At 37.9% G+C, this 22,361-nt stretch overlaps 1 protein-coding gene across 6 annotated transcripts in view; it reads left to right on the top strand.

Annotated features, from left to right (window-relative positions):
- The window catches only part of LOC128702366 (transcription elongation regulator 1), a 219,576-nt gene that overhangs the window by 34,369 nt on the left and 162,846 nt on the right, over positions 1 to 22,361 (top strand). For all 6 annotated transcript variants that reach the window (XM_053796594.2, XM_053796597.2, XM_053796599.2 and 3 more), the window contains exons 3-4: positions 1,363 to 1,473; positions 12,941 to 13,093. In XM_053796594.2, the coding sequence (XP_053652569.1) occupies positions 1,363 to 1,473; positions 12,941 to 13,093 (264 nt within the window). The remainder of the gene's footprint in view (positions 1 to 1,362; positions 1,474 to 12,940; positions 13,094 to 22,361) is intronic.

Here is a 22,361-nt window from a genome sequence, read left to right as displayed (position 1 = left end):
GGAAAATTGACGAAATTATGCTCTCGTGAATTTTGATGTGTCAGCGATATTTATGAATCTGCGATTTTGCCGACTTTGACTCCTATTTTAGGCCAATTACATTATTCCAGTCGACCAAATTCTTAGCTATTTCACTAGTATTACTTCTATTCTATCGATTGAGCACAAGAAATCGCCAAGTCAACCATTTCAATTACAAAATAAAGTGACTGGAAATTGGTAATTTGGCCAATTTAACACAGTTCAAAATATTCCAATTTCAAAATAGGGTCCAGAATAAACAATGTAGGTATTCCTGGCACTAAGCTAACATTTCCTCTGTTCATTAGTTATGTTTTGAGGCTTTACAAATAAATTCCATTTTGAATTTTTATTCACATACTGAATTTTTATTCACACCAAAAAATAGAAGATTTACTGTTATGCAATATTGTAATAATTGTATAAATATCACCACCACATTTGTGAATGTATATTAGACCCACCAGCTGGCGTGTATAAGACGTGTGAGGTCGTTTGTTTACTCTTGAACATAGGCAAAAATTTAACATTTCCACCACTTTGAGCTCAGTTTTAAGCCATTTCCAGTGCTAACACCAATCAAAATTATCTCTATTTCTGTGATATGTCTTCCATTCTATCAAATGAGACCAAGAAATCACAAATACAACTATAAAAAACATACGAAAAAACACTGCAAAGTCGCTGTTTTAATCGAAAATCATGGTCTGTTTTTTTCTCATTATACACAGTGTTCTGCAGGATTTGTTTTATGTGGTGCACACATACCACATAGATGTATTCTCTCATATCTAGGCCCAAATTTACCACTCACAGTTTATCAGAGTGAGCTGAGCTCATGACGTAGATCTACGGTTTGGAACCTGAACGTAAAGCCGTAGATCTACGGGACGGACCCTGAAAGGGTTAACGAGTCAACCGACCATTTGTGAGCCAATGTTTGGACGAAAATAACGTGACGATTTCCGAAAAGGATGACTATTGAGCCTGACGATTATCTGGATTTTATGACAGTACCCATTTTTGTCAGGTTTGGTGCATTTCCCATAAATTGAAAATTAAGCATTATAATTTCTTCAGATTGTGCTCAGGGGCTTTCCCATGCCTAGTTCTCTATTGTCATTTTTTTTTATGAATATCCATATTAACCAGTTTACAAAAATGTTGCAGAAACATGATCTCTGAAGCTCAATTTCTTTTTTATGCAGACATAATTTAGTATTTTGGATTTTAGTTTTGTGGAAACTTTTTAAAATGTAACCCTCTGCTCAAATTTGTAGGGCCAACTGTATAGTTTGTTGCTGCTAGTAAAAAGTTCAATAATTTTTAAATTTTTTGTAGCCTCCGATGGGACCAATGGGTCCAATGGGGCCCATGGGACCACCAGGTCCGTGGGGACCAATGGGGCCACCTGGGCCAGGTGGTCCACCTAACCAACAGCCCAATCAAAATGTAAGTGTGTATCTGCTCATTTTTGACAGTTTAATGATAATCTTTGTCTTTAGAGTTCAGTATATAAGTAATATTGTTGACATAATCATACGTTATAGAAAACCCCTGGTTATGCAGAGCATTTGTACTACAGAATAATTATTTAATTAGGTTAGTTTACTAGTATATTATTATTTGCAATCTTTAACATTGTATATAACAGTTTGGTTTATGATTCATGACATCATTCTATTTTAATATTAGCTGGAGTAGTGAATTCTGAAGTAGAACATATTTTTGGTTATTTCAGATGTTAAATTATATTGGTGACAGTGAGAAGATTATGAATGTTAATATGATTTTGATAACATAAATTTGGCTTTAAAATTTTAACATAGTTTGTCTATGCAGAATTTAGGTTAGATTAAGGTGCTTTTTTAACTTTGGAGCAAGTGCAAGAAATTTTACTTCATGGAGTTCCTAGATAGGTTTAGTTGAACACATGGGTTATTAAAGCTGGACTTGTATCTTGTGTTGTGTCTTTGTGTTCTATTCCAGCTATCCAGGAAGACTCAGGAGTGCTGGGTTGAAGCTTGTGCTAATTGTTTATATATATATGTAAATCTGACAATAGTAGATGTGAATGTTTAGAAAGTTGTGACTTCTGAATAGTGGGGAAGGGAGTGTCTGAAAACCTGATTGAGTGATTCTTATTACTTATTTATGTTAGGTAACATTAGGTTTTAGGTGATTTGTTGTTTTAGATCCCCATGCACAAATACCATTAGCAAGAGTAGTTCAGTGGAAGTAATGTTGTTGGAAGAACAGTGTATTTTTGATAGTATGCCCACAGTTTTGCAAATTTTCGTAAATGTACATTGAATATGGATGTCAGTTTTCAGGCTGCAGTCGAGACATTACCTAAGAATTTTCCCATATCTTGGCTTTCTATTCTGAGGATTTATTCTTATGTTAAACCGAGTATTTTTAGCTTTATTTCTGAACAGGTAGAATGCTTTTTCAGTATTGAGAGTAAGTTTGTTGGTTGTCATCCAGGTAGAAATCATCATGATCTTTTTGTTGATTGTGTTGTTGAGAACAGGATCAGGATTTGAAATGACAAATATTGTCATCTGCAAACAGGACTGGTTTAGGTTCCTCGGAGTCACTTGGTAGGTCATTAATACAAATGAGGAATAATAGTGGGGCAAGGATGCTTCTCTGCAGTATCCCTGTGTTGATAGTGTTGAGTTATGGGATAATGTCATTGATGGTTGTATTTTGATGTCTGTAGGGTAGGATTTTGTGAAAGAGCATGTCCCCTGATTTCATAATGCTCTAGTTTCAGCAGCAAGATGATGATGTCTGCATTGTGAAATGTTTTCCTTAGATTGATACAAAGTCCAATTGGATATTCATTATATTCTTAAGCTGCATAGCCAGAATCTAACATCTTTAATAGCAACATTGGTAGGTTTTGCCTACCTGAAACCAAGCTGACGAGGGTTAAGAATGTTTTGTTTAACAATGAATGCCTATTTTCATTTACATATTTCTTCAAATATTTACTATAATGGCAAGTTTGAGATTGGTCTAGAGTTGTTGAAGTTAATTTCAGCTGGGTCTCTACCCTTATAGATTGCATTAATACATACAAGCTTAAGTATATTAGAGAAAGTTTTGATTTCACGAGATTTATTAAACAGTTGCAATGATAGCTGATAATAAGTGGGCAGCTCTTTTGTGTATGATTAACTGCTTTGTTTTTAAATATGTTTAATATTGAAGTCACTTCTGTAGAATTTGTTGAAGAAAGGCATAGGGAGTCTTGGTAACTGTCACTGGGGTAATTCATACCCTAAGCAATGAAGTTTGGGATTTTGCTGGCAAGGTTAGTCCCTTTAGTTGAGAAGAAGTCAACTTGTTGCTGTCTGAGCAATCTTGGTGTTAAGTTCATTAGATCTGCTCAATACAGTTTCTTTGGTCTTAAAAGTTTTGCATAAACCCATTAGTTGATTATGTGTTCCAGGTCTTTATAATATTGCTCTTTATTTCTTTGACTTTCTGGTATAATAGTCATTTAGAGTTATAGTTCTCAAATTTTTAACTTAAAATTTTTCATTTAGTTATTTAATGAATGTTTTTTCTCTTCAGATGCCATGTTTAAAATATGTATTTGTTTAGTACAGTGGAACCTTGACTTGTTAGTTTAATCTGTTCCAGGAGCTAGCTCGTAACTCAATTTACTCGTATATCAAATTAATTTTCCTCATTTAAATTAATTGAAAAGCCATTAATTCGTTACTGCACTCTGTAGAGACGAGAAAAAATACTTGAATATTATGCTATTATCAACTGGACGGCTTATTTGTCTATCACAATTCATCTAATATGACATAATAAACAATATAATTAACACAGAAACATGATATATACTCTAGAATGAATAAAATAGGCCGTAATGTGGTGGCAGAGGCAGCAGCGGAAGTGTCCGCCATTTCCTGTCCAACTTTGACTCTACATGTATAGCATCTTCCCGTGCTCTTATTGTAAGAGAAAACGAGTATTTTTGAGGCTAACTGCAGTAGATCACTAGTTTTCTAAGGAAAACACTGAAAATATCGTATATAAACATACAAATCATGATACACTACAGAATGTAAAGAAATAATAAACTGTTTATGTAAAGTGTATATGTACTTACACACTGAACAACTGATACAATTTGTTTCGTTTAATCACTGAACATAACTGATATAATATCTCCTGCGAGCTGCTTCTCTCTCAACTACATCAGCAGCAGCTTCTCCATCTTTTCTTGGACAGAGGTCCGCAGCTTAAACATTATTGTAACACCCTTGGCTGGCGCTATAGCCTTTATCAACTCCTGTTGCTTTGGTATCATACATGTAGTAGATGTACTGCACTGGTATTGTCTGGCAAAATCCACAACTCTTGCACTTTGCATATGTTTATCTATGATTTTATGCGTTAATTCCATGGAAATCATCGTCTTTTTCTTCTCCGCACTGTCCTTTGCATTAATTTTCTTAGGACCCATGGTTAGAAAAGCGAAATTTGGCCAAATGACTGTCAAAAATGTAAGCAAAGCGGGAGAGAACTGCTTCGACAGAGATGTGAGCATGTGTACTGCCGTCAGCTGCGTCAACTAGCGACAGCATTCTGAATTATTATTACATATGTATTATGTAGCAATGTAAAAAGAGAGCAAATGAGAGAGTGGGTGAGATGTTATCAACAAATTTTGTTGAAAATAAGAAAAAGTTTTGGAGTGAGATTAACAAGTTAAGGAAGCCTAGAGAACAAATGGATTTGTCAGTTAAAAATAGGAGAGGAGAGTTATTAAATGGAGAGTTAGAGGTATTGGGAAGATGGAGGGAATATTTTGAGGAATTGTTAAATGTTGATGAAGATAGGGAAGCTGTGATTTCGTGTATAGGGCAAGGAGGAATAACATTTTGTAGGAGTGAGGAAGAGCCAGTTGTGAGTGTGGGGGAAGTTCGTGAGGCAGTAGGTAAAATGAAAGGGGGTAAGGCAGCTGGGATTGATGGGATAAAGATAGAAATGTTAAAAGCAGGTGGGGATATAGTTTTGGAGTGGTTGGTGCAATTATTTAATAAATGTATGGAAGAGGGTAAGGTACCTAGGGATTGGCAGAGAGCATGCATAGTTCCTTTGTATAAAGGCAAAGGGGATAAAAGAGAGTGCAAAAATTATAGGGGGATAAGTCTGCTGAGTATACCTGGTAAAGTGTATGGTAGAGTTATTATTGAAAGAATTAAGAGTAAGACGGAGAATAGGATAGCAGATGAACAAGGAGGCTTTAGGAAAGGTAGGGGGTGTGTGCACCAGGTGTTTACAGTGAAACATATAAGTGAACAGTATTTAGATAAGGCTAAAGAGGTCTTTGTGGCATTTATGGATTTGGAAAAGGCGTATGACAGGGTGGATAGGGGGGCAATGTGGCAGATGTTGCAAGTGTATGGTGTAGGAGGTAGGTTACTGAAAGCAGTGAAGAGTTTTTACGAGGATAGTGAGGCTCAAGTTAGAGTATGTAGGAAAGAGGGAAATTATTTCCCAGTAAAAGTAGGCCTTAGACAAGGATGTGTGATGTCACCGTGGTTGTTTAATATATTTATAGATGGGGTTGTAAGAGAAGTAAATGCGAGGGTCTTGGCAAGAGGCGTGGAGTTAAAAGATAAAGAATCACACACAAAGTGGGAGTTGTCATAGCTGCTCTTTGCTGATGACACTGTGCTCTTGGGAGATTCTGAAGAGAAGTTGCAGAGATTGGTGGATGAATTTGGTAGGGTGTGCAAAAGAAGAAAATTAAAGGTGAATACAGGAAAGAGTAAGGTTATGAGGATAACAAAAAGATTAGGTGATGAAAGATTGAATATCAGATTGGAGGGAGAGAGTATGGAGGAGGTGAATGTATTCAGATATTTGGGAGTGGACGTGTCAGCGGATGGGTCTATGAAAGATGAGGTGAATCATAGAATTGATGAGGGAAAAAGAGTGAGTGGTGCACTTAGGGGTCTGTGGAGACAAAGAACTTTGTCCTTGGGAGGCAAAGAGGGGAATGTATGAGAGTATAGTTTTACCAACGCTCTTATATGGATGTGAAGCATGGGTGATGAATGTTGCAGCGAGGAGAAGGCTGGAGGCAGTGGAGATGTCATGTCTGAGGGCAATGTGTGGTGTGAATATAATGCAGAGAATTCGTAGTTTGGAAGTTAGGAGGAGGTGCGGGATTACCAAAACTGTTGTCCAGAGGGCTGAGGAAGGGTTGTTGAGGTGGTTCGGACATGTAGAGAGAATGGAGCGAAACAGAATGACTTCAAGAGTGTATCAGTCTGTAGTGGAAGGAAGGCGGGGTAGGGGTCGGCCTAGGAAAGGTTGGAGGGAGGGGGTAAAGGAGGTTTTGTGTGCGAGGGGCTTGGACTTCCAGCAGGTATGCATGAGCGTGTTTGATAGGAGTGAATGGAGACAAATGGTTTTTAATACTTGACGTGCTGTTGGAGTGTGAGCAAAGTAACATTTATGAAGGGGTTCAGGGAAACCGGCAGGCCGGACTTGAGTCCTGGAGATGGGAAGTACAGTGCCTGCACTCTGAAGGAGGGGTGTTAATGTTGCAGTTTAAAAACTGTAGTGTAAAGCACCCTTCTGGCAAGACAGTGATGGAGTGAATGATGGTGAAAGTTTTTCTTTTTCGGGCCACCCTGCCTTGGTGGGAATCGGCCAGTGTGATAATAAAAAAAAAATAAATAATGTATTATGTACATTATTATTTAATTTTATTTTTATTAACATATCGGCTGATTCCCACCAAGGCAGGGTGGCCCGAAAAAGAAAAACTTTCATCATCATTCACTCCATCACTGTCTTGCCAGAGGGGTTATAAAACTGCAACATTAACACCCCTCCTGCAGAGTGTAGTCACTGTACTTCCCATCTCCAGGACTCAAGTCTGGCCTGCCGGTTTCCCTGAATCCCTTCATAAATGTTACTTTGCTTACACTTCAACAGTATGTCAAGTATTAAAAACCATTCGTCTCCATTCACTCGTATTAAATACGCTCACGCATGCCTGCTGAAAGTCCAAGCCCCTCGCACACAAAACCTCCTTTACCCCATCCCTCCAACCCTTCCTAGGCTGACCCCTACCCCGCCTTTCCTCCACTACAGATTTATACACTCTCGAAGTCATTCTGTTTTGTTCCATCTCTCTACATGTCCGAACCACCTCAACAACCCCTCTGGATAATAGTTTTGGTAATCCCACACCTTCTCCTAATTTCCAAACTACGAATTCTCTGCATTATATTCACACTATACATTGCCCTCAGACATGACATCTCCACTGCCTCCAGCCTTCTCATTGCAACATTCATCACCCCATGCTTCACACCCGTACAAGAGTGTTGGTACAACTATACTCTCATGCATTCCCCTCTTTGCTTCCACGGACAAAGTTCTTTGTCTCCACAGACTCCTAAGTGCACCACTCGCCCTTTTCCCCTCATCAATTCTGTGATTCACCTCATCCTTCATAGACCCATCTGCTGACACATCCACTCAAAAATATCTGAATATATTCACCACCTCCATACTCTCTCCCTCCAATCTGAAATCCAATCTTTCGTCACCTAATCTTTTTGTTATCCTCATAACCTTACTCTTTCCTATATTCACTTTTAATTTTCTACTTTTACATACCCTACCAAATTCATCCACCAGCCTCTGCAACTTCTCTTCAGAATCTCCTAAAAGCAGTGTCATCAGCAAAGAGCAACTGTGACATTATTATTATTAATTTAGGGAACTGAAACTGTTGTTATTGTAATAATTATTATTATTGATAATTTAGGGAACAAGCTCTATCGTTATTATAATTATAATTATTATTACACCTACCATCCGACTTACGACCTGCTCGACTTACGACCGTGTTTTTTAAGCCAAATTTCTGCGAAATAAACAACTATTTGTGTTGTACACAGTGTTTATCCTAAACCTTACAGTATAAAATACAGTACTAAGAACATAAAAAGTAAAGTAAAACATGAAATACCAAAATAAAACAATAAAATAAAGTCAATACAAAAATGTTATGTTGATATTCAGTAGTAAAGTTCGACTTACGACCATTTCGACTTACGACCGGTTTCTCGGAACTGAACTCGGTCATAAGTTGGATGGTAGATGTATTATTATTATGGAACTGAAGCTCTATCGTTATTGCAATTATTATTATTGATAATTTAGGGAACTGAAGCACTTACTATTATTATTTTTTTTTTTTTTTTTTCAACAAGTCGGCCGTCTCCCACCGAGGCAGGGTGACCCAAAAAAGAAAGAAAATCCCCAAAAAGAAAATACTTTCATCATCATTCAACACTTTCACCACACTCGCACATTATCACTGTTTTTGCAGAGGTGCTCAGAATACAACAGTCTAGAAGCATAAACATATAAAGATACACAACATATCCCTCCAAACTGCCAATATCCCAAACCCCTCCTTTAAAGTGCAGGCATTGTACTTCCCATTTCCAGGACTCAAGTCCGACTATATGAAAATAACCGGTTTCCCTGAATCCCTTCACTAAATATTACCCTGCTCACACTCCAACAGATCGTCAGGTCCCAAGTACCATTCGTCTCCATTCACTCCTATCTAACACGCTCACGCACGCTTGCTGGAAGTCCAAGCCCCTTACCCACAAAACCTCCTTTACCCCCTCTCTCCAACCCTTTCGAGGACGACCCCTACCCCGCCTTCCTTCCCCTATAGATTTATATGCTTTCCATGTCATTCTACTGTGATCCATTCTCTCTAAATGACCAAACCACCTCAACAACCCCTCTTCTGCCCTCTGACTAATACTTTTATTAACTCCACACCTTCTCCTAATTTCCACACTCCGAATTTTCTGCATAATATTTACACCACACATTGCCCTTAAACAGGACATCTCCGCTGCCTCCAACCGTCTCCTCGCTGCTGCATTTACCACCCAAGCTTCACACCCATATAAGAGTGTTGGTACTACTATACTTTCATACATTCCCTTCTTTGCCTCCATAGATAACGTTTTTTGACTCCACATATACCTCAACGCACCACTCACCTTTTTTCCCTCATCAATTCTATGATTAACCTCATCCTTCATAAATCCATCCGCCGACACGTCAACTCCCAAGTATCTGAAAACATTCACTTCTTCCATACTCCTCCTCCCCAATTTGATATCCAATTTTTCTTTATCTAAATCATTTGACACCCTCATCACCTTACTCTTTTCTATGTTCACTTTCAACTTTCTACCTTTACACACATTCCCAAACTCATCCACTAACCTTTGCAATTTTTCTTTAGAATCTCCCATAAGCACAGTATCATCAGCAAAAAGTAACTGTGTCAATTCCCATTTTGAATTTGATTCCCCATAATTTAATCCCACCCCTCTCCCAAACACCCTAGCATTTACTTCCTTTACAACCCCATCTATAAATATATTAAACAACCATGGTGACATTACACATCCCTGTCTAAGACCTACTTTTACCGGGAAGTAGTCTCCCTCTCTTCTACACACCCTAACCTGAGCCTCACTATCCTCATAAAAACTCTTTACAGCATTTAATAACTTACCACCTATTCCATATACTTGCAACATCTGCCACATTGCTCCTCTATCCACTCTATCATATGCCTTTTCTAAATCCATAAATGCAATAAAAACTTCCCTATCTTTATCTAAATACTGTTCACATATATGCTTCAATGTAAACACCTGATCTACACATCCCCTACCCACTCTAAAACCTCCTTGCTCATCCGCAATCCTACATTCTGTCTTACCTCTAATTCTTTCAATTATAACCCTACCGTACACTTTTCCTGGTATACTCAGTAAGCTTATTCCTCTATAATTTTTACAGTCTCTTTTGTCCCCTTTCCCTTTATATAAAGGGACTATACATGCTCTCTGCCAATCCCTAGGTACCTTCCCCTCTTTCATACATTTATTAAACAAAAGTACCAACCACTCCAACACTATATCCCCCCCTGCTTTTAACATTTCTGTCATGATCCCATCAGTTCCAGCTGCTTTACCCCCTTTCATTTTACGTAATGCCTCACGTACCTCCCCCACACTTACATTCTGCTCTTCTTCACTCCTAAAAGATGGTATACCTCCCTGACCAGTGCATGAAATTACTGCCTCTGTTTCTTCCTTAACATTTAAAAGTTCCTCAAAATATTCTCGCCATCTACCCAATACCTCCATCTCCCCATCTACTAACTCCCCTACTCTGTTTTTAACTGACAAATCCATATTTTCCCTAGGCTTTCTTAACTTGTTTAACTCACTCCAAAATTTTTTCTTATTTTCATTAAAATTTCTTGACAGTGCCTCTCCCACTCTATCATCTGCTCTCCTTTTGCACTCTCTCACCACTCTCTTTACCTTTCTTTTACTCTCCATATACTCTGCTCTTCTTATAACACTTCTGCTTTGTAAAAACCTCTCATAAGCTACCTTTTTCTCTTTTATCACACCCTTTACTTCATCATTCCACCAATCACTCCTCTTTCCTCCTGCCCCCACCCTCCTATAACCACAAACTTCTGCCCCACATTCTAATACTGCATTTTTAAAACTATTCCAACCCTCTTCAACCCCCCCACTACTCATCTTTGCACTAGCCCACCTTTCTGCCAATAGTCGCTTATATCTCACCCGAACTTCCTCCTCCCTTAGTTTATACACTTTCACTTCCCTCTTACTTGTTGTTGCCACCTTCCTCTTTTCCCATCTACCTCTTACTCTAACTGTAGCTACAACTAAATAATGATCCGATATATCAGTTGCCCCTCTATAAACATGTACATCCTGGAGCCTACCCATCAACCTTTTATCCACCAATACATAATCTAATAAACTACTTTCATTACGTGCTACATCATACCTTGTATATTTATTTATCCTCTTTTTCATAAAATATGTATTACTTATTACCAAATTTCTTTCTACACATAGCTCAATTAAAGGCTCCCCATTTACATTTACCCCTGGCACCCCAAATTTACCTACTACTCCCTCCATAACATTTTTACCCACTTTAGCATTAAAATCCCCAACCACCATTACTCTCACACTTGATTCAAAACTCCCCACGCATTCACTCAACATTTCCCAAAATCTCTCTCTCTCCTCTACACTTCTCTCTTCTCCAGGTGCATACACGCTTATTATAACCCACTTTTCACATCCAATCTTTATTTTACTCCACATAATCCTTGAATTAATACATTTATAGTCCCTCTTTTCCTGCCATAGCTTATCCTTCAACATTATTGCTACTCCTTCTTTAGCTCTAACTCTATTTGAAACCCCTGACCTAATCCCATTTATTCCTCTCCACTGAAACTCTCCCACCCCCTTCAGCTTTGTTTCACTTAAAGCCAGGACATCCAGCTTCTTCTCATTCATAACATCCACAATCATCTCTTTCTTATCATCTGCACAACATCCACGCACATTCAGACTTCCCACTTTGACAATTTTCTTCTTCTTATTCTTTTTAGTAATCTTTACAGGAAAAGGGGTTACTAGCCCATTGTTCCCGGCATTTTAGTTGACTTTTACAACACGCATGGCTTACGGAGGAAAGATTCTTATTCCACTTCCCCATGGATATAAAAGGAAAATTAATAAGACCAAGAACTATTAAGATAAAATCAAAGAAAACTCAGATGAGTGTGTATAAATAAATGTGTACATGTATGTGTAGTGTGACCTAAGTGTAAGTAGAAGTAGCAAGACATGCCTGTAATCTTGCATATTTATGAGACAGACAAAAGACATCAGCAATCCTACCATCATGTAAAACAATCACAGGCTTCGTTTTACACTCACTTGGCAGGACGGTAGTACCTCCCTGGGTGGTTGCTGTCTACCAACCTACTACTATATTATTATTATTATTATTATTATTATTATTATTATTATTATTAATATTAATTTAGGGAACTAGAGCACATATCCAATTCCCTAGATCAAGAACCCCTCGCCAGCATCAAGATTCCTTGATGCTGGTGAGGGGCTCTTGATCTAGGGAATTGGATATGTGCTCAACTTCCCTAAATTAATAATAATTATAATAATGATAGAGCTTCAGTTTCCTAAATTAATAATAATAATACATTATTATAACGAGAGCTTCAGAATGAAGTCAACTCAGTGCACTGTTTACCTAGCTGTGGGAGCAGTTCTCTCCTGCTTTGCTTACATTTTTGACAGTCATTTCGCTTTTCTAACCATGGGTCCTAAGAGAGTAAGTGTAAAGGACAGTGCTGATAAGAAAAAGAGGATGATTTCCATGGAATTAAAGCATGAAATCATAAACAGGAGAGGTGTCCAGGTTTTGGGTTGAGGGGGAAGTGGGGGGGGGGAGCTGGCTCGTAACTCAGCAAAATATCCACCGATCGACGGCTCGTATCTCAAAAAACTCGTATGTTGGAACACTCATAAGTCAAGGTTCCACTGTACTATTAATTCAGAAATGTTTTACATCAACTTTCCTTATATCTAAAATATTGAGCATAAATATCATTGTGTTAACCTGCTACTTAACAATCTTTAAGTGATTGAAACTACTGTACAGTATAGCACTTCATAGAATTCTTTTTCATTGTAGCAATTATTGATTTTTGGTGTCCCTTTTTTGTTGTAGTTGGCATTATATTACTTAAATACTGTCTATAAAAAGTGATTTGTTTAATGCTATTAATTAAAAATATATTTTACAGTCCCTTAGCTTGTATTATATTTTTATTTAAATTAAAATTATTACTAATCTGTTTGTGAATATGAAAGATAAGTTTTCAGTGCATTTAATTTTATTATTTCACTGTCGTCAGCTGTAATCAATTACTTTTTACTCGTATCATCAGCAAAACTCATTAGGAGGCATGGACCTTAGCGGTGAGATTTGGGTGGAAACCAAGACCGGAGAGGGGAAATCCTACTACTATAATGCACGCACCAGAGAAACTACATGGACCAAGCCAGAGGGCGACGGTGTTAAAATATTAACACAGCAAGAGGTACATTATGGCTCTTACATGTCCTTCACACCAGTGTTGTGATTAGCTTGGTTACTTAATAGTGTACAAGGGAAAGCGTTTCCTGTATTAAATTTAAAGTGCCCTTTTAACTGCTTCCACTCATATCAAGTCATACCAGTAAATCAAATGAAATGGAATTTGGTCTGTACTTTGTCATTGATACGGCATTATTCATTAATGTTTTTGAAATGTTCTTATAACATGGTACAATATGTATAAACCATATCCTTTAGAATAATATATTGGATACCCTTAAATAGTGGGTGTAACAAAATTTCATTTAATGATTTCATCAAAGCAATGTTTGCTGGAAAAAAAATATAAAATTTAAAAAATATCATGGTATTTAGTCAGTTTCACCTCAAAATATAACTCAAATTCACTGGAGAGAGAGGAAGTGAGCACATTGAGATATTACCCAATTACCATTAGACATATGAATGTTCTTGCAAATATGCATTAGGCTGCACAAGCTGTGCTTTTCATTACTAAATGTTTGAAGCTTATGAAGATACTGGATTTTGAGGAAATAGAAAAAAAAAATGCACAATTTTGTATTTTAATATTGTTTTAGACTTCAGCATAGGAAAATGTCAGCAAAATAATTACTAACTTATTCTTATAACTACACAAGTCAGTGTATATTGTTTATAAATGCCAAAATAATGATATAAACCACCCAGGACAGAATATTGCTGGTGGCTAAGACTCGCGTGCTACACCTTGGTAACTTTGAGAAACGTTTCGCACACCAAGGGCTTTATCAGTCTGCTGTAGTGATATTAGGTTGATAAACCTAATGGGGGGGCAAAAGGTGTCTAAAATAGAGATCTAGGTGTTGCACGTCTTATTCACCCTTCAGTTAGTAACTGGGCTAACTACTAAAAATTTCAAGGAGCTTAAAAAATAGGCTAAAAAAAAAAAAAAGTCCCAAGTAACAAATTTATCTTGCCTTAAATTGTGGTTGTTGCTTGCTGATATGCAAGTATAGGGGGCAGGTATATATTGGCTTCCATCACCTACCATCATCACCTCCCACCACCACCTAACTGGCATATCTGGGGGGAAAGCAGAGGGAGTGGTTATTCCCTTTGAGCACATTTTGCACTTTTTTGCCCTTATCTTTCTCAGTTGCTTTAGGCCCTATTTTGTAAGCATTTTGAAGCACTTGAAAAATGTCTGGAGAGCTTGATGAATTGTAGAACTTGAAAAAATCTGACTGTCTCTAAAAGGTCAGTGTCTAGAAGAGGATCCTACCATAAAGAAATTGCACATTTATCAACTAATTTAAATGGATATTTGCATAATCTAAAATTGCCAGTTGTGAAGAAATCTTTGATAGCTGTAATATCGTAACTTTTATCTTCAAAACTTGTAAGCGTTGTTGGAAATTTAACATTTTAAACATAGCTATTTTGTGGCTATACCTATGAAATTTGATTCCGAGTGATACTTTTTGTTTTGTAATAATAACTCTGGTGCTATAACCCCTAAACATTTATGTATCAAGTGAGCACAGGACTCGTTTGGTTCAAACCTTTTTATTATCAAGGCAAGAGAGTGTCATGAGATGGTTTATAGTAACCATGGGGTTAATATGAGTAACTTGAATTTATCACTCAAGTGTAGAGTAAAATTCCTCCACTTTGTATAAAATGATAAAAATAAAAAGCTCTTGAGAAAGTAAAAACTACTTCCTAAATAAAACCACAAATTTTAAAGACTTACAAAGCATGTCAGTAGAGGATGCTACATATTTTCTTGACTTTTATCCAATTATGTAAAATTCCAGGCATAATTTTTAAGAAATTTTAACTTCTACCTGGGGAGACTTAGTATGTCCAGTTTTTTGGCCCAGTATCAGTATGTGAAATTGTAGTACACTAAGTACAGTAATAATGGTGCTTGGAAACAGGAAAATAAGGATGTTTTGCTGTATCTCACTTAGGTCTTGTAGGTTTTAAGAATAAATTAAATGATTTTGCTGATTTTTTTTTTTTATCTGATTGACAGTTTTGAGAAATTTATTTTTAGTTCCCTTAATTACTTTTAATGCTGTATCTTCATAATGTTTGCATATTTTGGCATGAAACAGTTTGTATAGATCATTCCACAGTGTATGTAAAAATTATTATTAGTGTGTGCATTACTAAATGTAAAATTGGCAGTATTTTTTTAAATTTCATAAATTCCAGTTCAAAATTAGTGTTTTTTTTGTGCAGCAGTGATAAAAGAATAAACTGACACCAAAATTACTTTTAATTGTTATGTGTAATTTTGAAATATTCTGGACATTCCTTTTGAATATCAGAAGTTATTAGGATCTGAAATGTCTAAGGAATAATCTCTCTGGGACCATCCCCATCAAGGATGTGAAGTTTCCAGATGAACCAAGGTGTCATAAATTTAGATACTTTAGTTGTAAAATGGAATATAGAAATTGATGAATTGTAAATGATGATGACATTTTTTTTTTTAATGTTATGTAGTCTTCCTTATGTATTTGCTAATCTTTATATTGAATATTTTTAATTCTGTTCTACATTTAATTATTAGTGTAAAATGTAGTGTATGTCTTCTCTTGCATTATTTGGAGGTTCCCCTTCCTTAGTCTCATGTTTCTAGTTTCTTCTAATCCATTACATTTAAATTTCATTCTTCACCTAATGTTAATGACCGAATCCAAATTCCTTTTCTTGATGTTCATGTCCACTGCTATGTTTGTTTTCTAGATTTGCAATTGGGCAAGTCCATTTTTTTTTAAATGGTCAATCTTTCAAGTCTATTTTTTTTCTCTATTCCCTGCACATTGAAGATACTGAACTTCTTGGCTTGAAATTTTTATTCTTTGCCATTGATTTTCCTGTCATGGCAGTTCTCATAGTTTTGTAGATATAGATTAGTCTTGTAGCCTAGTCTCACTAAAACTCACAATTCTTACTTCCTGTGTTTCAGACATGCATCATCTTAACATTTTTGTTCTATGGCTATTGTGTCAGCATAACACATTTTGAAGCAGATTTGTATCACTGCTACTGCTACCTATTTAGTGTTTATGAGCTGTTCCTTTTGCCTTCCATTACATTAGTGGCACTGACTGCTTCCTTTCTGACTAACATGAAGAATACCAGTGTTTGCTTTGCTAATGCAATGAACATGCCTTTTTTCTTTCCCTGTTATGAGCCATAGCCATGTCTCAGGTTGGTGTTCTTTCCAAATTGTTTCCTGTAAACTCATTAGGTAAAAGGAGACATGCAACATGTACGACATTTTATTGTGGTAACATTTTGCTCTCCAGGAGCTTTGTGACTGCATTAAAATGTCACATAGTTACACATGTGTTCTTTTCCCTAACCTATTGTTGGTAATTCTACCATTATTACATCCTGTAAACCTCTGAGCCTACACAGATAACTTGTTAAATCAGCTTTATACAAATCCCCAACATGTTTCTGGTTCTGCTTACTTTATCAGTATTGTACGTTGCCAAAATATATGGTTTGTCTTGACCTAACCTAACGTTGTCTCCTCACTTCTCAGTGCCCTGATCTGACTTTTGACTCTCCTTTTCTTGTGACTAATGTTTCGTGATAGATCAAAACGTTTCCCATTTTTTTCATGAAAGTTGTTAAATCATTTAGTTAAATTCCTGTGATGACTTTAATTATTTTGTAATTGTATACAGCTGTTACAGATGAATTAATTTTTTTTTTCAACAAACCAGCCATATCTCACCAAGGCAGGGTGGCCCAAAAAGAAAAACGAAAGTTTGTCTTTTTAAATTTAGTAATTTATACAGAAGGGGTTACTAGCCCCTTGCTCCTGGCATTTTAGTCGCCTCTTACAACATGCATGGCTTTCGGAGGAAAAATTCTGTTCCACTTCCCCATGGGGGTTAGAGGAAATAAACAAGAACAAGAACTAGAAAGAAAATAGAAGAAAACCCAGAGGGGTGTGTATATATATGCTTGTACATATATGTTGGTTGTACATATATGTAGGTTGGTAGACAGCAACCACCCAGGGAGGTACTACCGTCCTGCCAAATGAGTGTAAAACGAAAGCCTGTGATTGTTTTACATGATGGTAGGATTGCTGATGTCTTTTGTCTATCTCATAAATATGCAAGATTACAGGTATGTCTTTCTACTTCTACTTACACTTAGGTCACACTACACATACATGTACACATTTATTTATACACACTCATCTGAGTTTTCTTTGATTTTATCTTAATAGTTCTTGGTCTTATTACTTTTCCTTTTATATCCATGGGGAAGTGGAATAAGAATCTTTCCTCCGTAAGCCATGCGTGTTGTAAAAGTCAACTAAAATGCTGGGAACAATGGGCTAGTAACCCCTTTTCCTGTAAAGATTACTAAAAAGAATAAGAAGAAGAAAATTGTCAAAGTGGGAAGTCTGAATGTGCGTGGATGTTGTGCAGATGATAAGAAAGAGATGATTGTGGATGTTATGAATGAGAAGAAGCTGGATGTCCTGGCTTTAAGTGAAACAAAGCTGAAGGGGGTGGGAGAGTTTCAGTGGAGAGGAATAAATGGGACTAGGTCAGGGGTTTCAAATAGAGTTAGAGCTAAAGAAGGAGTAGCAGTAATGTTGAAGGATAAGCTATGGCAGGAAAAGAGGGACTATAAATGTATTAATTCAAGGATTATGTGGAGTAAAATAAAGATTGGATGTGAAAAGTGGGTTATAATAAGCGTGTATGCACCTGGAGAAGAGAGAAGTGTAGAGGAGAGAGAGAGATTTTGGGAAATGTTGAGTGAATGCATGGGGAGTTTTGAACCAAGTGTGAGAGTAATGGTGGTTGGGCATTTCAATGCTAAAGTGGGTAAAAATGTTATGGAGGGAGTACAGTGGACCCCCGCATACCGTTGGCATCACGTAACGTTTAATCCGCATACCGCTTGCTTTTATCGCAAAAATTTTGCCTCGCATACCGCTCGAAAACCCGCTCACCGCTGTTGTCCGAGACGCGTCCAATGTGCGCCCTTAGCCAGCCTCACATGTGCCGCCGGTGGCAATGTTTACCAGCCAGCCTCCGCAGTAACATCCAAGCATACAATCGGAACATTTCGTATTATTACAGTGTTTTTGGTGATTTTATCTGCAAAATAAGTGACCATGGGCCCCAAGAAAGCTTCTAGTGCCAACCCTACAGCAATAAGGGTGAGAATTACTATAGAGATGAAGAAAAAGATCATTGATAAGTATGAAAGTGGAGTGCGTGTCTCCGAGCTGGCCAGGTTGTATAATAAACCCCAATCAACCATCGCTACTATTGGTGGTACAGCTGCTGCTGCTGCTGTACCACCGTCAGCTGCTGCTGCTGCTGCACTGTCAGCTGCTGCTGCTGCTGCTGTAGCACCGTTGTTGATGTGGCTTATTGAGAATACCAAGAAACAATTAACCCCAGAGGATTTGCCACCCAGGATAACCCAAAAAAGTCAGTGTCATCGAAGACTGTCTAACTTATTTCCATTGGGGTCCTTAATCTTGTCTCCCAGGATGCAACCCACACCAGTCGATTAACACCCAGGTGAACAGGGAAAAATGCCTGGAACTAGTGCTCATATTGGTGAATTTAAAGCCAGCAAAGGTTGGTTTGAGAGATTTAAGAATCGTAGTGGCATACACAGTGTGATAAGGCCTGTTCTGGAAGAAAATGCCAAACAGGACCTACAGTACTCAGGAGGAAAAGGCACTCCCAGGACACAGTGTCTCATCAGTCATTGCTGCATCTTCAATAAAGGTAAGTGTCATTTATTCTTCATTTAGTAGAGTAGTACATGCACAATATATATTGTGCATGTACTACTCTACTATTGTGCATGTATCCTTCTCTTTGTGTGTAGGAAAATGTATATTTCATGTGGTAAAATTTTTATTTCATACTTTTGGGTGTCTTGCACGGATTAATTTGATTTCCATTATTTCTTATGGGGAAAATTCATTCGCATACCGATCATTTCGCATAACAATGAGCCCTCTTGCACGGATTAAAATCGCTATGCGGGGGTCCACTGTAGTAGGTAAATTTGGGGTGCCAGGGGTAAATGTAAATGGGGAGCCTTTAATTGAGCTATGTGTAGAAAGAGATTTGGTAATAAGTAATACATATTTTATGAAAAAGAGGATAAATAAATATACAAGGTATGAAGTAGCATGTAATGAAAGTAGTTTATTAGATTATGTATTGGTGGATAAAAGGTTGATAGGTAGGCTCCAGGATATACATGTTTATAGAGGGGCAACTGATATATCGGATCATTATTTAGTTGTAGCTACAGTTAGAGTAAGAGGTAGATGGGAAAAGAGGAAGGTGGCAACAACAAGTTAGAGGGAGGTGAAAGTGTATAAACTAAGGGAGGAGGAAGTTCGGGTGAGATATAAGCGACTATTGGCAGAAAGGTGGGCTAGTGCAAAGATGAGTAGTGGGGGGGTTGAAGAGGGTTGGAATAGTTTTAAAAATGCAGTATTAGAATGTGGGGCAGAAGTTTGTGGTTATAGGAGGGTAGGGGCAGGAGGAAAGAGGAGTGATTGGTGGAATGATGAAGTAAAGGGTGTGATAAAAGAGAAAAAGGTAGCTTATGAGAGGTTTTTACAAAGCAGAAGTGTTATAAGAAGAGCAGAGTATATGGAGAGTAAAAGAAAGGTAAAGAGAGTGGTGAGAGAGTGCAAAAGGAGAGCAGATGATAGAGTGGGAGAGGCACTGTCAAGAAATTTTAATGAAAATAAGAAAAAAATTTGGAGTGAGTTAAACAAGTTAAGAAAGCCTAGGGAAAGTATGGATTTGTCAGTTAAAAACAGAGTAGGGGAGTTAGTAGATGGGGAGTTGGAGATATTAGGTAGATGGCGAGAATATTTTGAGGAACTTTAAAATGTTAAGGAAGAAACAGAGGCAGTAATTTCATGCAGTGGTCAGGGAGGTATACCATCTTTTAGGAGTGAAAAAGAGCAGAATGTAAGTGTGGGGGAGGTACGTGAGGCATTACGTAAAATGAAAGGGGGTAAAGCAGCTGGAACTGATGGGATCATGACAGAAATGTTAAAAGCAGGGGGGGATATAGTGTTGGAGTGGTTGGTACTTTTGTTTAATAAATGTATGAAAGAGGGGAAAGTACCTAGGGATTGGCAGAGAGCATGTATAGTCCCTTTATATATTTCAATGCTAAAGTGGGTAAAAATGTTATGGAGGGAGTAGTAGGTAAATTTGGGGTGCCAGGGGTAAATGTAAATGGGGAGCCTTTAATTGAGCTATGTGTAGAAAGAGATTTGGTAATAAGTAATACATATTTTATGAAAAAGAGGATAAATATACAAGTGGTCAGTCGTCATGTGAGGTCAGAGACCCTGAGCTGCTTTGGGGATTAGCGTGGACGGTTACAAAGCATGGCTTGCTTCTGCAGTGTTTTAAAAATTGAGGTTGGAGAGTTGAAGGAGGAGGTCTTGCTTCTCCAGGAGGTGATTAGGAGGCTGAAGGTCCACCTCAATGGGTCTGGGAGAGAGTGTGAGGTGGCTGGAGTTGTGGGGAATGAGGCTTCTAGCAGTGAGGTGCAGTCTGTCTCTCGCTGTTAGGAGGCTGTAGTTGGGGAGGTAGCAACGGCTACCAGCAGTGAGGTGCAGCCCAGCACCTGCTACAAGTGGCGAGTGGTTCACAGTAATGGGAGGCGCATCAGAGTAAGGAAAGTTAAGAGTGAAGATCTGAAGGTAGGAAATCGCTTCTCTGTTCTTCAGGATGAATGTACTTCAGTGGCCAGTGAAGGTAAGGGTACTACTGCCCCTGCTAATGGAGGTAAGCACATTCTTGTGGTTGGTGACTCTCAGGTAAGATATATTGACCGTGCTTTTTGTAATAGGAATAAGAAGATGAGAGATAGAGTGTGCTTCCCTGGAGCTGGTGTTGGGGACATTGTCAACAGGCTGGATAATATCATGTCAGGTAATGGGAACAAGCCCATTATCTGTCTCAGTGCTGGTGGAAATGATATTGGGAAGGGTAGGAGAGAAGAGCTGCTAGATAAGTACAGGTCAGCTATAGATTTCATTAAGTCTAAGGGAGGGATCCCAATCATATGTAGCATCTTGCCTAGAAGGGGAGTAGGAAATGAATGGTTGTCTAGGGCAATTGGTGTAAATTGCTGGCTAGACAGATACTGCAAGGAACTTGCAATCCCATTCATTGACAACTGGAACAACTTTTATGGCAAACATGATATGTATGCAAGGGATGGGGTACATCTCTCTGGGGCAGGGGTGGTAGCACTTGCAGACTCGATTGAGAAGGCCATTGGTGAAATGCCTATGATTTTAAACTGATGGAAGATAGAGGTATGGGTGTTTGTGGGAAACAAGCAGGTTGCAACACTAGGGTTGGAAACAGTAAATGTATAAAAGGCATTCAGCATGAAGTTATAAATAAAGACAATAGATCAGGTCAGCAAACAAAGGGGGACAGCAGAGGGCAGCAAGGGACTAGCTCCCTTAAGGTTTACTATACTAATAGCAGGAGTGTAAGAAATAAGATAGACGAGCTAAGATTAATTGCAAGTGCAGGAAACATAGATGTTATTGCTATAACAGAGACCTGGCTCAATCTGAAAGATAGAGAGATGCCCTCTGAATGTCACATACAAGACTATAAATTATTCCACAGTGACAGGGTCAACAGGAAGGGTGGTGGAGTAGCGATGTATGTCAGAGACAATTTAAATTGTTGTGTTAGACAAGATATTAAATTAGAAGCGTTAGCCACTGAATCTGTTTGGTTACAGCTTCTCGAGGGCCGAGAAAAACTAATTTTGGGTGTGATTTACAGGGCCCCAAATCTTGATAGGGAGTGCAGTAAACTTCTATGGGACGAAATTCGTAAGGCATCTACATACGAAAATGTTGTGCTAATGGGAGATTTCAACTATAGACAGATTGACTGGAGCAATTTGACAGGAAATTTAGTCAGGTGACTTTCTTGATACGATCCAGGATTGTTTTTTAAAACAGTTTGTGACAGAGCCAACTAGGGGAAACAACCTCCTTGACTTGGTTCTTGCCAGTAGGGAAACACTAATTAATAATCTTGAGGTTAATGATGAGCTTGGGAAAAGTGATCACAAATCACTCAGTTTTAATATATCATGGAATTCCCCTAATAATGGCAATCAAGTCTCTGTCCCTGACTTCCGCTTGGCTGATTTCATAGGACTGAAAAATTACTTAGGTGGGTTGAACT

This window comes from Cherax quadricarinatus, chromosome 80 (genome assembly GCF_038502225.1).
Source record: "Cherax quadricarinatus isolate ZL_2023a chromosome 80, ASM3850222v1, whole genome shotgun sequence".
Taxonomy (NCBI): Eukaryota; Metazoa; Arthropoda; class Malacostraca; order Decapoda; family Parastacidae; genus Cherax; species Cherax quadricarinatus.
Note: the sequence above shows the minus strand (reverse complement) of the source record. Positions and strands in the feature narration are given on the sequence as shown.